The following is a 17527-nucleotide window of genomic DNA, read 5'->3' as shown; positions in this document are numbered from 1 at the left end:
CAATAGACTGACGTCAAAAACCCTTATGGGAGTCAGAGATAAGAGTTTGTCACGGACAAGACAGGATAAACAGAAGTTGTGGGATAAGTCTTAAGGAAATGAGTGACGTAAGCGAAGCAGGGAACAGACAATGGAATAAGGAAAACATATGGGAAAAAACAGTATAAATTGCAAGGGTTTTTTGGGATATACTGTGCATTTTGTCATTGCCTTACCTGGTAATTAGACAAAGCACCCACCTATAGGTGTATAAATAAAACGACGCTGTTGTTCAGGTATTTGTCTCGGACTGAAATTATTAAAGTGAGTGAGCTTTTGTTTCTCACAAAGGTAAGTAGTTTTTCTTTGCTTCTCGTTGGCTGGGGGTTGGAAGAAGTTGGAGGGTGGTCAGAGACGTTGAAGTTGTGGGCTGGGTGGTTTTTTGGAGCTATCCTCATGCCTACATTTGTGACTCCCACTGCCCAGATTGAGGCAAATGGAAACCCTACCGTCTCACCAACCATGGTGGCTCAGTGGTTAGCACTGCTGCCTCACAGTGCCAGGGACCTGGGTTCAAATTCAGCCTTGTCTGTGTGGAGTTTGCACATTTGTGGGCGGCACGGTGGCACAGTGGTTAGCACTGCTGCCTCACAGCACCAGAGACCCAGGTTCAATTCCCGTCTCAGGCGACTGACTGTGTGGAGTTTGCACGTTCTCCCCGTGTCTGCGTGGGTTTCCTCCGGGTGCTCTGGTTTCCTCCCACCATCCAAAAGATGTGCAGGGTCAGGTGAATTGGCCATACTAAATTGCCTGTAGTGTTAGGTAAGGGGTAAATGTAGGGGTAGGGGTTGGTTTCGCTTCGGCGGGTCGGTGTGGACTTGTTGGGCCGAAGGGTCTGTTTCCACACTGTAATCTAATCTAATCTAATCAAACTTGGCAGGCATGTTTTCCTGGTTTCCTCGCAGGGAAATCAGTCACTTTTCCTGCTCACCAGGAAGGCGGATAATTAGGGTGGTGGTGAATTGAGACACTTAAGTGGTTGTTAATTGACTACTTAAGGGCCTTAATCACGGTGAGTCGCGAAAGTCTGGGGAGATTCCTGCTCATTGAGCACTTTTTGGATGCAATTTTCCCAGCCCCGACAGTGAGGAAAGTGGTGAGAATGTGGCAATTTGGAGAGATACTGGCCTTCTTTCTCACTGTTGTGCTGGATGAGAAAGATTTTTAAAAAACTGGCTAGTTTCCTGACTGATATAGTAGAGATGTCTGTCCCTCAATGTAAGGGAGTTGACGCCTCCATATGCCTCAATTGGAGGCCAACTGGAAGCAAGGATGGGAAGAGGGTGGTTACTGAAAGCCACATATTTTCCCTTGCTTCTGAGCCCTGTCATCCCTCTCCCCTTTGACCATTGGAGAGGAGAACTGAAAGAAAAAGGTTTACTTTCTCATTGTTGGATCCCTTGAAGACTGGGCCTCTAGCATTGATCTTAACAACCTGACTGGAGTTTGATTCAATGCGTTTTCTTATTGGTAGGGGTAGAGAGTGAACTGAACATGCCTGCCCCGTACTTTGGCTGCAACATGAAAAATCTCTTTCACAACATTCACGCGTAAAGTTTCCAACAATCTGTCTAGTTCTTACTGCTGATTGTCTAGCAAAACTTGATACAATACAGACCATTCTCAGTCAGTACAGGGAGAATATGGAGGGAACCAATTAGGTACTGGATAAGAACTGGATTTCTGTGAATCCAAGCTTGTATGTGTGAGACAAATGATAACTGCTGTGGCAGCAACAGCAGATCCAGGCTGCTGGGATTCTGCGACAAGTAGCTTACATCCTGAGTCCTCAAAGCCTCTTCACTCTCTGCATGACAAAAATAAGTAATGTGATGGAATACATTCCAATTACCTGGTTTGCTGGAAATCCAACAATACTAAAGAAGCCCGGCATCATACATGACAAAGCAGCCTGCTATATCAGTACCATAACCAACATCTCAAATATTTACTCCCTCTATCACTAATACAGATTGGCAGCAGTTTGCACTCGTTACAAGATGCATGCACCTTGCCTCCTTTTACAGCATGTTCCAAATCCGTGACCTTTACCACCTGGAATGACAAAGGCAGCACATACATGGGGCACCACCAACTTCAAGTTAACCTCCAAGATACACACCGTCCTGACTAGAAACTATACTGTCATTCCTTCACTGTTGCTCGGTCAAAATCCAGGAACTCCCTCCCTCATGGCACCTACACCAAACGGCTGCAACAACCATCTTCTCAAAGCAATTAGGAATTATCAGTTCCATAAAAAATTCAAAACCAGTAGTTGTCATAAATCCCTTCAAATCTTTTTTACATGATATATGTGAACGTTTTTGAATAGTTCATGATTTAAATTAACAGTTTAAGTTAACAAGTTAACAGGGAAATACAGAGCTGAAAGGTCAGGTGCTTTCTTCCAGGAAGGGAATTCATAAGTCCAGCCACTGTGGACAACTGTCATGTCGGTGCCAAGAGTCTGATTAGTGAGCAACACTAATGAGAGGAGCCCTGGGAACTGGGCTCCAGGTTATTCTTTCAACTGGGAAAGATGTCTGATGAGATAGTATATGGCAGAATAGAAAAAGTGGAAAGAAAAAAGAAATGAGGGGAAAGCTGGAATATTTTTAATCACATAAATATGCTGTTCCAACAGGTTAAGATAAAAAGCAAAATCAACTTCAAAAGTCCCTTACCTTGTTTCAATTCATGCTTTTGTGCCAATGTGGGTAATCTGTCCTTTGTCTGGATCTTCTGTTTATCATATTCACTAAAGAGATCACCAGTGGTTTTGTTCATTGCACAACAAACCTCTTCTTCCTTCATTCTAGACAGTTCACTGCAAAGTAGTTTCTCTTCTGTGTTTTCTCTCCTTTGACACCACTGATATTCTGGACATCCATGATCTGACAAGCTTATTTCACAAAAGGCTGCAGTTTTATCATCTGTAGCATAGCTGGAATCACAGAGTTTCTCTAGTTTGTTTCCCTTATGTAACATTTCCTCTGTCAGTGCATGGGTCAAATGTTGAGTGCCATAATAATTTACATTTGGTCCAAATTTTTCTTCTCTTATACTTTGTTCATCACAATAACAGTGCCTATCCTCTGATATTAAATTATCTCCTCCATATTTTGTTCTGCTTGGAATGGTAAATGTTTCTTTATGGTCAGTTTTATCCTCTTCTTCAGGTACGCTGTCCTGCAATTCTGTAATTTCATTGGATAATTTCTCATCCACCTGGCAGAGAGAATCTGGACACGAGTGGGATATGCTGCTAAATTTTGTTGAAGCTTCAGCTCCTTGATCAACAGGAACTGAATCTTTTCTTATGACCTTTGTACATTGGGTATTGTCTTTGGTTGGAGCTACTAAACTAACTGGATGGGATTTCCTACGATTAATGTTAGCAGTATTTCTTCCCGTTTGAGGTTGAACAGAAGTCTTCTTTCTGAAGAAGAAAAAGAGAATGCTTACTTCCTTGAGACAAAGTAAAGTTGCATGATTTAACAATAAACCATAGAAATTTTCCAGCACAGGCAAGACCATTTGGAGCCACTGTGTGGAACTTATGCTCATGCCTCCCCAGAATGAGTGGGGGTGTGGGTTGTTAAATTCTTAACCTTGGGAGTCCCAACTCACTGCAAGCTGCTGACATCTGATTTTACAGGGGCCTTTTAGGATGTAACAAATAATTTCTTCTGCAAAAGGAGTTGGTATTCACACCACTTTTGAAGTTGCATGCCTCAGATTTTACATTCAGTTTGGCTTTAGTGGCTGCAGACCAGCTTTCCCAGAGTTTAAGAGATGTTGCAGTGAAAGGAAAACAGGAACTTGTACACTACATGTTTCTCCTGCACTGTGTACCAGTCAAGAACAGCAGCATTTATGGACCTGGCCTGCACTGGCACCTAATTTTTTCAACTGTCTTGTTGTTGTATTGCTGCGGAAATGCTCCCTCCTATTTGCCAGTCAGCCTTCAGTCTGCTCAACTGTCAGGCAGTTTCGCCTGATCACTCTCAGTTTACTCTGTTTTCTCTTCATAGATAAAGAACATGAAAGCATGGGAAGGGTTAAAGCATGAAGACCACTGGCAATCTGTGGTCTGTGGAAGGCAGGATGGGATAAGAATAGTGGAATGCTCTTCCACCAATTAGCAGAGTAAGGTTAAGGCTGAAAGGTCAATATGACGAGATGAGACAACACAAGTAATAAAGCAAGTTTCTCTGTTAAGTGTTATTATGACAGGATTGGGACCATGAACATTTGGGACACGACATTAAAATATCTAATTAATAGTTAGTAGAGTCAGCTTGAGACAGGAGACTATTGTAATAGATGGAACAGCTAAATATCTATCATGATAGGTTTTAGTCTGGAATAGAAGATCACTGTAGCAGAGTTAGCAATAAATGTCTAACTGTGTCATTAGAATAACATTAAGTAGAATGTACAACTAAAGAGATAATGGGAACTAACATCCCTGGTTTATTGTGTAGCTAGAGTGAGGTTGGATATGCTGATAAGCTAACAGAAACATGATAAAAAAAATATAAAAATCCACGGACCCTGAGGTTCATGGGCATTCGAGAATCTGCTTTCTTAGTGTCACGGTTTTTTGTTTGCAAATAAAAGACCTACTACTTGAAGAACTCTCTGCGTCTCCTGGTGATTCTCTATATTTTCTCCACAACAATATCAGGGACTTTGAGTCTGTGAGGGTCTTCATTGGTGCAATCCAAAACCTATCACGTGACCCTTTTCTCTTCTCATAGCTTTTTATCTTCATCAGCTTCAAATGTTCATTCAATAATTCCATAATTAGAAGCAATATTACAAAATCACTCCAAATTTCAGTCATGTAGGTGACACAAAATAGTCCTGAGTGCCTTTATAAGCTGTTGTGTTTTCTCTATTTATCTCCCAACTCTTCTTTGACCTATATTTGCTTTTCCATTCTTAGTTGGTAACTTCACCTGTGTCTACGTTTTGACTTTATCCGAAGGTGATTGATTTCCTTCTAGACCCCCTTTGACTATGCCTCAAACTTGCTGTTCTGTTTCCAATACTGTCATGTTTCCACTGGTTTCAGTGTTTTTCCTCCCGTTTCTCTGACCATATCCCAAGTATTATGACTCTTCTCATTCCAGTGTTCATTTGGCCTAAAATCTAGAGGTCTTCTCTCAATTTCATTCCCATTAACTTAATCCATTCTTTTAGTTCTGATCTGTAGTTGCTCTACAAAGTTAGTAAAACACGGAATAGTTGATTTTAATTAAAGAGGGTTTAAGCGGCCAAGAGAACATTCTGATGGTTGACTTAATTTATACGCTTATAATATTCCATTAAGGTAAAGTCACCATACTCTCATTACAGACATAGACAATTGATAGTGGTTTAACCTAAGGGTCACCAATTTCAGGCAAAGGTGAAGTTGAGAAAGTGAGACATTCATGGTAACTTCAGTCAGTACAGGAATTGAATCCAAGCTGACCAGCGAACTGAACTAACTAACCCCCCAGTAAATATGAATATTTACTGTAAAACTCCCAGGATTCAACAAATTAAAACTGTTGTGAATAACATTTATCAAATATTATTTTGAGATACTTTATAAAAGCTCGATCAGACATTTTATGACACACTTCTGATGTAGATGGAGCTTGAACCTATTAGCAGTCATTACCACAATGCCACAACAACCCAACCATGATTCTGAAATCTCAGGTTAACTAATTAGTTTGGATATGGGTGGCTTTGACACAATAGCTATGAGTCCCCTTGAATGTGATGCAAAATCCTCAATGAGACAATACCATGTTTTAACTACAGAGAAAGGAATAATGAACTAGTTAGATGTTAATTTGGTGACCGCTATAAAAGTATACCTTCCGTCCCCTCCCTTCTCATAGGAACTCAGGGAGTCATGACAGCATAAGGTATGACAGTTGATTCTGACCCTCATCCACTGATTTATGCAGGTGCACAGACACACCTGACAAAGCTTATTTAGTGTGCATCAACTGCCATGAAATTCTTGTTAGTATCAATAAAGTTTGAAAAGGAGGTCACATGCATTCAACAGCAAAGTCATGCCTTGGATTCTCTTCCTCCCTCAGACATTTTGTACAAATTCTGCAATAATTGTGGGAAAGCATTTGGCCCATTTCAAGAACATAAATCATTGCTGTGTAACTTGTGTATTTTTATATTCAATTTTAAGTTATCTAATATATGGATCCACAATGACCAGGACAATATCAAAGTGGTATAGATCCCTAAACAGTTACAAAAGTAATCTTGTGTTTAACATCCATGAAGAAATCACCAGCTGAACAAACGCGGACTGTGAATTATATTTTGAAATGAACTGAATTCAAGAGAATCTGTAATAAAGCTTCTGATTTGAATATTCTGATCTGATTTTAAGTCACTTACAAGGGAGAAGAGATGCAAAGTTTCATTTGAGAAACATCCTTGTGAGACACAGCTGAAATGAGTGACTCCATGTTGCAAGAAAATAAATAGTCTTCACAGCCATTTTCAATGACAAGAGGATGGGATTTGTATGGGTCAAAAAAGATCTTTTCAGGAGTGAGGAGCAGGATTCCCATTATAACACCCTACAATGAGATCAGAAACTGTAAATAGTAAGATGTGACGACTGCAAAGCAACTGTTTATTTGATTAAAATCAAACCAATAAGATCTGACACAATCATTTATTTTTAATAGCTGAACAGTAAAAATGCTGCGAAATCTTGGTGCAAGTTATCAATTTATTTTATGATTAATATTATTTGGTTCTATTTAACAAACAAAGAATCTATAATTAACTTCGAGGAAAACCATTTATGTATAAACATATACTTTGTTTAAGTCAGACTCACATATTATTTAATATTGCTGCTCAAAATGTTGAATTTCATAATGAACAATGTTTGAATGTCATTTGTGCCCATTCATCTCAGGGATCTCAACTCCGTGGAATGATCAACATTCCCATTTTTTTGAGCCCACATTCTGCATCAAGGACTTCCAACAATGAAGTATGGGCAGAGGCAGAGTAAAGTCCTTCTACTCTGCTGTAGTCACATGTAATCTCAATATGGTCAAAGTCACAGTTATGCAGGTACACACATAGTGTAAATAAAACAGTTGACAAAAAACATTGCATTAAGAGGAGCTCATCTGCTCAATTACTTCAAGGCAATTGCCTGGATATTTAGCCACACAAGGTTCAATCTGTATGAGGAACACAGGTTCGCTGGCTCTTAGTTAGTAAGAAGTATTATAAGTAGCTTTGAAAAAATTACAGGGTTTGAAGCACTTAACTTGAAACCTGCTGTTACAAATAAAATATTTTACCTTTCCATTTGTAAAATATCTGCAACAAATTTTCAGGAATCTTTCAGAAAAGGGTACTTCATCCCACATGGGAGACAAGGAGCTGTGTATCGAATGTGGTGAACTATACCACTGTAGACTGGACATTTCTGCTGAATCAGCATCCTGGAAATCACAGAATGATTGTTAGAAACACAGTATACTAGTTAATTATTTTTTTTCTACCAATAATTTATTTTCTTATTATTTGATACGTGATGGTTTAAAATACTTACATAAAGCTATTGTTGTGAAGGAAACAAAATGCATATGGTCTACCCTCTATTTGTTTTTGTGTCACAATTTGGAGTGAAATTCTGAGCCAAAGTGGAGCAAACCTAATTTATCGTTACGATTATTCCTTGGTTATAGTTTCTAAACACACATTGTCTGGTTGCAATTAAAATCACGTTTGAGTCATAGGTGACAACCACTTTAGGCTATGATTATCTACATTTAAAAGGATAGCAGCCATGGAATAGCTACTTCACAGAAGGAGGCCGCTTAGTCTCTTGTGTCCATTCCAGATCACTGTAAAAGGATCTCAGTTAGTCTCCCTCCTCTGCCCTTTCCTCTCAACTATGCAATTATCTCTCTTCAGGTACTTATCCCAGTTCCCTTCTGAAAGTCTCAATTATATCTGCCTCTATCACATTCTCAGAAAGTTCACCAAGGTCTTAAACTCACTGTGAAAAACATTTTCCTCACATCACCATATTTCTTCTTTATGCCTTTACATAAATAATTTGAAGGCAAATTATCCCACCTGTGAATTTAAGACTAAACAGCAAAAATCCAAGAACTACTCCTTCTATCTATTCATCCTTCTTTCAGATTAGATATTAATCATGACCTCAAATGTCCTGTGGATGAATATGAAAGATCTTATGGCACCTATGCTTAAAAAGGCAGAAGAGTTCTCCCTGGTGTATTGACCAATATTTATCTTACACACAACAACCTCTAAAAAGATTATCTAGTCATTCTCATGTTGCTGTTTATAGGAGCTTGCTTGTTGTGTTTCCTTCATTGGTTGTAAAGCATTTTTGGATACGATAAGTTTAAAAAGGCTGTAAAAAAGACAAATCTTTATTCTCCTTGATACGATGCAAAACAGCCACTATAATGGCAGATGGCTGTATAGGTCTTGCTTTCATCGTATTTATAGATTGGTTAGCTAAAACATTATGTTTTATTGAAAGAATTATTGGAAGGGCAAAGGTCATATCACAACCAAGGTGATAAATAGCGCTTTGTGCACAGGTGTATAAACTGCCAGGCCATCCTTTATATTTCTCGCATTTTGTTTGCTATTTCCTTTCTCTATTCCTATATTTTCCAAAAATTGCTTCTCCAAGTATTAGTGAAAGGTTTAAGCTAAATAGTTTAGCTTAATTCCTAATTTCTGTTGGGTGGATGGAATTCTGCCAAGACTCTCTCTCAAGAGTGGAATAACCTACTTCATTAAGGATAAAATCTTATCCAGATTAATATGAAGTAGTCCTCATTTAGCTATTGCTTCTCAGAAATCTCAGGATATCAGAATCCAAATTTAGAAGCATCTCTGATGTCGCATCATTGTATTCATTCACTTATCACAATGTTTTAACTGGCCTTTTTTTAAGCTAATATAGTAATACTTTGGAAAAGAAATTATTAGTTCCTTTCAAACCTCCCAACAATTTCCTTATCATTATTCTCCAACTAAAAGCTTCATATGTATACTTTACAGATAATAATTTATCCAGTCCTTTCTAAACAGCTACCAGGTTTATGTTTTCACCATTCCATCTCTTCCCTGCAAAGGTTGTTCAAGTTATACTGCTTTTTCTCCGTCCTTTTTGAGATTTTACAAGCTGCTTTTCAAACATGACAAACATATCCTACAGAAGCATAAAGCCTAACTGTGAGACAAATATAACTAGACATTGCAGTTATGCACTTTTCTATTTGTTGGGTAATACTCACCGAAAGTTTGACATATTCTATATCTGATGAAGAAAGAGTCTGTGACTGCCTGGGACTTGAGGATGTGGAGCTGTCTTCACTCAATTCTGGATCAGGAACATACAGTTGCTGCAGGAAAAGGTCTTGTTTCAGATTTCATTAATTATTAGAGTTTGTGCATAAAATTATTTTCCGAGTGAGGTGGAACTGATGCAGGTGGACACTCTACTCTGTTTAACAGTCACAACTTCATGGTATTGGGAAGTACGTTTATCCACTATGCTTACATTTGCTTAAGTACTTCTTTAACTAATTGACTAAAACTACCTCAAGTAAAATAGTGAGGAAGCTGTCCTGTTTTGGTATGAATTTTCTACTTTTAACATTATAATTCCAATGTAATTCTGAGTAAGAAATCATTCATCCTAGCAGAATGGATTGACATTTATCCTCCACAACAGTGATAGTCCTCTCCTGTTCCTTTACCCAGTTAGTTGCTGCTTTGATGTTAGAACATAAGACGTTACAGCACAGTACAGGCCCTTCAACTCTCTATGTTGCGCCGACCTGCAAAATCAATCTGATGCTCATCTAACCTATACCGTTCCATTACTATCCATACGTATGTCCAATGGCCATTTAAATGCCCTTATTGTTGGTGAGTCTACTACTGGGGTTGCAAGCAGGTTGTTCCACGGCCCTACTACCCTATGAGTATAGAAACTACCCCTGATATCTGTCCTAAATCTATCATCCCTCAATTTAAAGCTATGTCCCTTCATGTTAGCCTTCACCATTCGAGGAAAAAGGCTCTCTGTCCACTCTATCTAACCCTCTGATTATCTTATATGTCTTTATTAAGTCATCTCTCAACCTTCTTCTCTCCAATGAAAACAGCCTCAGTTCCCTTGACATTTCCTCATAAGACCTTCCTTCCATAAAAGGCAACATCCTAATAAATCTCCTCTGAATCCTTTCCAAAGCTTCCACATCTTTCCTATAATGCAGTGACCAGAACTGCATGCAATACTCCAGCTGCGGCCTTACCAGTACCTTGTACAGCTGGAGCATGACCTTGTGGCTCTGAAACTCAATCCCCCTACCAATAAACACCACACACCATATGCCTTTTTAACAACCCTATCAATCTGGGTGGCCAAAGTTAAACATCACACAACACCAGGTTATAGTCCAACAGGTTTCATTGGAAGCACACTAGCTTTCAGAGCGTCGCTTCTTCATCAGGTGGTAGTGGAGGGCTCAATCCTAACACACAGAATTTATAGCAAACATTTACAGTGTGATGTAACTGAAATTATACATTGAAAAATTGATTGTCTATTAAGCCTTTCATCTGTTAATATACCGGTTAAGCCTTTCATCTGTTAGAATACCGTGATAGTTTCACTTCTTAACAGGCTTAACAGACAATCAATTTTTCAATGTATAATTTCAGTTACATCACACTGTAAATTTTTGCTATAAATTCTGTGTGATAGGATTGAGCCCTCCACTACCACCTGATGAAGGAGTGACGCTCCAAAAGCTAATGTGCTTCCAATTAAACTATTGGATTATAACCTGGTGTTGTGTGATTTTTAACTTTGTACACCCCAGTCCAACACCGGCATCTCCAAATCAACCTGGGTGGCAACTTTCAGGGATTTATCCACCTGGACACCGAGATCTCTCTGTTCATCTACACTGCCGAGAATTCTACCATTAGCCCAGTACTCTACATTCCTGTTACTTCTTCCAAAATGAACTATCTCATACTTTTCCGCATTAAACTCCATTTGCCACTTCTCAGCCCAGCTCTGCATTTTATCTATGTCCCTCTGTAACCCACAGCATCCTTCAGCACTAACCACAACTCTGCCTACCTGAGTGTCATTTGCAAATTTATTAACCCATCCTTCTCCGCCCACCTCCAGATCATTTATAAAAATGACAAACAGCAGTGGCCCCAAAATAGATCCTTGTGGCACACTACTGGTAACTCTAGGATGAACATTTTCCATCAACCACCACCCTCTGTCTTCTTTCAGCTAGCTAATTTCTGATCCAAACCGCTAAATCACCTTCAATCCTGAAACTCTGTATTTTGTGCAATAGCCTACCATTTGGAACCATATCAAATGCCTTTCTGAAATCCGTATACACCACATCAACCACTTTACCTTCATCCACCTGTTTTGTCATTCTCTCAAAGAACTCAATAAGGTTAGTGAGGTACGACTTGCCCTTCACAAAACCATGTTGACTACTCCTAATCAAATTATTCCTTTCCAGATGGTTGTGAATCCTATCTCTTATAACCCTTTCCAGCACCTTATCCGCAACTGAAGTAAGGCTCACTGGCCTATAATTACCAGACTTGTCCTGACTCCTCTTCTTGAACAAGAGAACAATATTTGCTGTCCTCCAGTCTTCCGCCACTACTCCAGTCGACAATGATGACATAAAGATTAAAGCCAAAGGCTCTGCAATCTCCTCCCTAGCTTCCCAGAGAATCTGAGGATAAATCCCATCCAGCCTAGGGGTCTTATTTATTTTCAAATCTTCCAAAATTGCAAAACCCTCCTCTTTGTCAACCGCAATCCCATTTAATCTTGTAGCCTGTATCTCCGTATTCTCACTAACATTGCCCTTTTCCAATGTGAATACTGATGAAAAGTATTCATTAAGCACTTCCCCTATGTCCTCAGATTGCATACATAAGTTCCCACAGCTATCTTTGATTGGTCCTAATCTTACTCTAGTCATTCTTTTATTCCTGATATACCTATAGAAGGCCTTAGGGTTTTCCTTGATCCTATCCACCAACTTCTCCTGTCCCATTCTGGCTCTTATTTGCCCTGTCTTTAGATATTTTCTGGTTAACTTATAACCCTCAAGCCCCCTAACTGAGCCTTCATACCTCATCCTCACATAAGGCGAAAGTGAAGAATGCAAATGCTGGAGATCAGAGTCAAGATTAGAGGGGTGCTGGAAAAGCCCAGCAGCTCCTCGGATGCTGCCTGATCTGCTGTGCTTTTCCAGCACCACTATAATCTTGACTCATCCTCACATAAGCCTTCCTCTTCCTCTTGACAAGTGCTTCAACTTCTTTAGTAAACCATGGCTCCTTCTCTCGACAACTACCTCCCTGCCTGATAGGTATATACTTATTAAGGAACCCAGTAGCTGTTCCTTGAATAAGCTCCACATTTCAAGAATGTCCAACCCCTGCAGTTTCCTTCCCCACCCTACGCATCCTAAATCTTGCCCAATCACATCATAATTGCCTTTGTCCCAGTTGTACCTCTTTTCCTGCAGAATATACCTATCCTTGTCCATTGCTATTGCAAACATACTGAATTATGGTCACTATCATCAAAGTGCTCATCTAACTCCAAATCTAACACCTGGCCGGGTTCATTCCCCAGTACCAAATCCAACATGGCATGGCCCCTTGTTGGCCTGTCTACATACTGTGACAGAAAACCCTCCTGCACACACTGAACAAAAACTGACCCATCTAAACTACTTGAACTATAATATTCCCAGTCAATATTGGGAAGTTAAAGTCCCCCATAACAACTACCCTGCTACTCTCGCTTCCATCGAGAATCATCTTTGCTATCCTTTCCTCTACATCTCTGGAACAATTTGGATGCCTTCAGAAAACTCCCAACAGGGTGACCTCTCCTTTCCTGTTTCTAACCTCAGCCCAAACTATCTCAGTGGATGAGTCCTCAAACGTTATCTCAGCTGCTGTAATACTACCCTTGATTTACAATGCCACACCCCAGCCTCTTTTACCATCTTGCTGTTCTTGCTGAAACATCTAAATCCTGGAATCTGCAACAACCATTCCTCTAGCCATGTCTCTGAAATGGCCACAACATCGAAATCCCAGGTACCAACCAATGCTGCAAGTTCACCCACCTTATTCTGGATACTCCTGGCATTGACGTACACACATTTCAAACCAACATCCTGATTGCCCTCTCGCAACCTTGTAAATCTATCCCTGACCTCACTACCCTCAACCTCCTGTACACTGGAACTACAATTCTGGTTTCCATCCCCTGCTGCATTAATTTAACCCTCCCCGCAAACAGCATTAGCAAAGGTCCCCTGCAGGATATTGGTACCCCTCTGGTTCAGGTGAAGACCATCCTGTTTGTAGAAGTCCCACCCTCCCCAGAAAGAGCTCTAATTATCCAAGAATCTAAAACCCCGCCTCATCCACCATTCCTGCAGCCATGTGTTCAGCTCCACTCTCTCCCTGTTCCTCACTTTGCTAGCATGTGGCACGGGCAACAAACCAGAGATAACAACTCTGTTCGTTCTAGTTCTAAGCTTCCACCTTAGCTCCCTGAATTTCTGCCTTAGATCCCCACCTTTCTTCCAATATATGTTGTTGGTGCCTATGTGGACCACGACTTGGGGCTGCTCCCCCTCCCCCTCCCCCTCAAGGATCCTGAAAACATGATCAGAGACATCATGAACCCTGGCATCTGGGAGGCAACACACTAATCATGAGTCTGTCTCATTCCCACAAAACCTCCTATCTATCCCCCTAACTATGGAGTCCCCAGTGACTAAAGCTCTGTTCACCTTCCCCCTTTCCCTCTGAGCAACAGGGACAGATTCTGTGCCAGAGACCTGTGTCCCATTGCTTACCCCTGGTAAATCGTCCCCTGCAACAGTATCCAAAACGGTATACTTGTTGAGGGGAACCACCACAGGAGATCCCTGCACTGCCTGCCTGTTCCCTTTCCTATCCCTGACAGTAACCCATTTATCTTCTTCATTAGGCTGTGGATTAATAACACCTTGTAATTCCTCTCAATAAACCCCTCCACCTTGTAATTCCTCTCAATAAACCCCTCCGCCTTGTGAATGATCCGAAGTTCATCCAGTTCCAGCTCCAGTTTCCTAACAGAGTTCTTGAGGAGCTGGAGTTGGGTGCACTTCTCACAAATCAAGTCAGCAGGGACATGAGAGGTGACCCTTACCTCCCACATACTGAAGGAGGACATTCAACTGCCCTAACCTCCATTCCCGCTATTCTAAATTTCCAAATAGAGTTCCTGGAAAAACAAACAAATGAAACACGAAAGAAAACATGCACATAAAAGTGTATATTGCCAGCAACTCAGACCCCTTTGGGGAGCCAGTTTACTCAGTTGGTAGTATGGCTGGTCTGGATCAGATTAATGTCAATAGCATGAGGTTCAATTACCCCATCCTGGCTGAGGCAGATGTGGTATCTGCCTTTTGTTCCTACCCATGATTAAGGTCATAGCATTGAGAACTGACCTGCCTTCAGTCAGAGAATTCAAGAAAAAGATGACAACACACCAAACTACTATCTGCTGAAACGTTCCCGCTCTTCATTGGGATTTCCTAGATGTGTAGTTCTTCTTGTCAGTAACCATTCACATACCTGCCCGGGAACAATACTTTGTGAATACAACTTGTTTAATTTAACCAGTTGATTTGGTGTACTGTTGAACTTCAGGGCTATGCTACACAGTGTGTCCTCCAGCCTTGCCTGTAAAAAGAACCACACACAGTATCTCCATCTGTAATGCTCATGATAAAAATAAGCAAAGTAAGTATTAGAATTGGAGAATACCTACTCTGTATTCCATAATGCCCACTGGTTTCTCTTGGACTAATGTTCGACCATTTTTCTCTTCACTTTTATGTTCTGAAGGATTTTGAAAGAAAATACAGTTACAAATAAATAATCAGACGAGGTTTGTCACTTTGGGCAAAAAGGCCAACTTATGTGATCTTCTGTCCAAACATAGCTTTGAGTACAGATATTTGAGGGATGACCTCTGCAAGGTGTTCAAAATGTTAAAGGATTTAGAAGGGTAAACATAGGGAAACTATTTTTTCCTGACCAAAAATATACCTCTTTATTCTCCATTTGTTTAAATTAGACTATTTAGAGTCATAGAGATGTACAGCATAGAAACAGACTCTTCAGTCCAACCCATCATGCCAACCAGATATTCCAACCCAATCTAGTCCCACCTGCCAGCACTCGGCCCATATCCCTCCAAACCCTTCCTATTGCCTCTTAAATGTTGTAATTGTACCAGCCTCCACCACCTCCTCTGGCAGCTCATTCCATACTCGTACCACCCTCTGTATGAAAAAGTTGCCCCGGAGGTCTCTTTTATATCTTTCCTCTCTCACCCTAAATCTATGCCCTCTAGTTCTGGACTCCCCCACCCCAGGGAAAAGAGTTTGCCTATTTATCCTATCCAGGCCCGTCATAATTTTTTAAACCTCGATAAGGTCACCCCTCAGCCTCCGACGCTCTAGGGAAAACAGCCCCAGCCTGTTCAGCCTCTGCCTATAGCTCAAATCCTCCAACCCTGGCAACATCCTTGTAAATATTTTCTGAACCCTTTCAAGTTTCACAACATCCTTCCGATAGGAAGGAGACCAGAATTGCACGCAATATTCCAACTGTGGCTTAACCAATGTCCTGTACAGCCGCAACATGACCTCCCACCAACTGTCCTCAATACTCTGACTAATAAAGGAAAGCATACCAAACGCCTTCTTCACTGTTGTGGTTCTGTTCGCTGAGCTGGGAATTTGTGTTGCAGACGTTTCGTCCCGTCTAGGTGACATCCTCAGTGCTTGGGAGCCTCCTGTGAAGCACTTCTGTGATCTTTCCTCCGGCATTTAGAGTAATTTGTACCTGCCGCTTCCGGTTGTCAGTTCCAGTTCCAGCCTTCTTCACTATCCTATCTACCTGCGATTCCACTTTCAAGGAGCTATGAACCTGCACTCCAAGGTCTCTTTGTTCAGCAACACTCCAGAAGACCTTACCATTAAGTGTATAAGTCCTGCTAAGATTTGCTTTCCCAAAATGCAGCACCTCGCATTTATCTGAATTAAACCCCATCTGCAACTTCTCGGTCCATTGGCCCATCTGGTCCAGATCCTGTTGTAAGCTGAGGTAACCTTCTTCGCTGTCCACTACACCTCCAATTTTGGTGTCATCTGCAAACTTACTAACTGTACCTCTTATGCTCGCATCCAAATCATTTATGTTAATGCCAAAAAGTAGAGAACCCAACACCGATCTTTGTGGCACTCCACTGGTCACAGGCTTCCAGTCTGAAAAACAACCCCCCATCATCACCCTCTGTCTTCTACCTTTGAGCCAGTTCTGTATCCAATGGCTAGTTCTCCCTGTATTCCGTGAGATCTAACCTTGCTAATCAATCTCTCATGGGGAACCTTGTCGAATGCCTTACTAAAGTCCATATAGATCACATCTACTGCTCTGCCCTCATCAATCTTCTTTGTTACTTCCTCAAAAAACTCAATCAAGTTTGTGAGACATGATTTCCCATGCACAAAGCCATGCTGACTATCCCTAATCAGTCCCTGCCTTTCCAAATACATGTACATCCTGTCCCTCAGGATTCCCTCCAACAACGTGCCCACCACTGATGTCAGGCTCACTGTTCTATAGTTCCCTGGCTTGTCCTTACCACCTTTCTTAAACAGTGGCACCACGTTAGCCAACCTCCAGTCTTCTGGCACCTCACCTGTAACTATCGATGATACAAATATCTCAGCAAGAGGCCCAGCAATCACTTCTCTAGCTTCCCACAGAGTTCTAGGGTGCACCTGATCAGGTCCTGGGGATTTATCTACTTTTATGTGTTTCAAGACATCCAGTACTTCCTCCTCTGTAATATGGACATTTTACAAGATGTCACCATCCATTTCCCTGCAGTCTATTTCTTCCATAACCTTTTCCACAGTAAATACCAATGCAAAATACTTATTTAGTATCTCCTCCATTTTCTGCGGCCCCACACAAAGGCCGTCTTGCTGATCTTTGAGGGGCCCTATTCTCTCCCTCGTTACCCTTTTGTCCTTAATGTATTTGTAAAATCTCTTTGGATTCTCCTTAAATCTATTTGCCAAAACTATCTCATGTCCCCTTTTTGCCCTCCTGATTTCCCTCTTAAGTATACTCCTAGTTCCTTTCGACTCTTCTAAGGATTCACTCAATCTATCCTGTCTATACCTGACATATGCTTCCTTCTTTTTCTTAACCAAACCCTCAATTTCTTTAGTCATCCAGCATTCCCTATACCTACCAGCCTTTCCTTGCACCCTAACAGGAATAT

General features: G+C 40.9%; 1 protein-coding gene across 11 annotated transcripts in view; it reads right to left on the bottom strand.

Annotated features, from left to right (window-relative positions):
• LOC122563525 (oxidation resistance protein 1) overlaps positions 1-17527 on the bottom strand; it is a 116431-nt gene that overhangs the window by 52323 nt on the left and 46581 nt on the right. For all 11 annotated transcript variants that reach the window (XM_087976752.1, XM_087976742.1, XM_087976746.1 and 8 more), the window contains 6 exons: positions 14996-15066; positions 14800-14907; positions 9384-9491; positions 7398-7541; positions 6469-6653; positions 2727-3481 (listed from right to left, as the gene is read on the bottom strand). In XM_087976752.1, coding sequence (XP_087832878.1) covers positions 2727-3481; positions 6469-6653; positions 7398-7541; positions 9384-9491; positions 14800-14907; positions 14996-15066 — 1371 coding nt within the window. The remainder of the gene's footprint in view (positions 1-2726; positions 3482-6468; positions 6654-7397; positions 7542-9383; positions 9492-14799; positions 14908-14995; positions 15067-17527) is intronic.

Source organism: Chiloscyllium plagiosum, unplaced genomic scaffold, assembly GCF_037043375.1.
Source record: "Chiloscyllium plagiosum isolate Xiang-an unplaced genomic scaffold, Cpla_swu_hap1 HiC_scaffold_30, whole genome shotgun sequence".
In the NCBI taxonomy this organism is placed as follows: Eukaryota; Metazoa; Chordata; class Chondrichthyes; order Orectolobiformes; family Hemiscylliidae; genus Chiloscyllium; species Chiloscyllium plagiosum.
The sequence above is the reverse complement of the archived record's forward strand: the minus strand, read 5'-3'. Positions and strand labels throughout refer to the sequence as shown.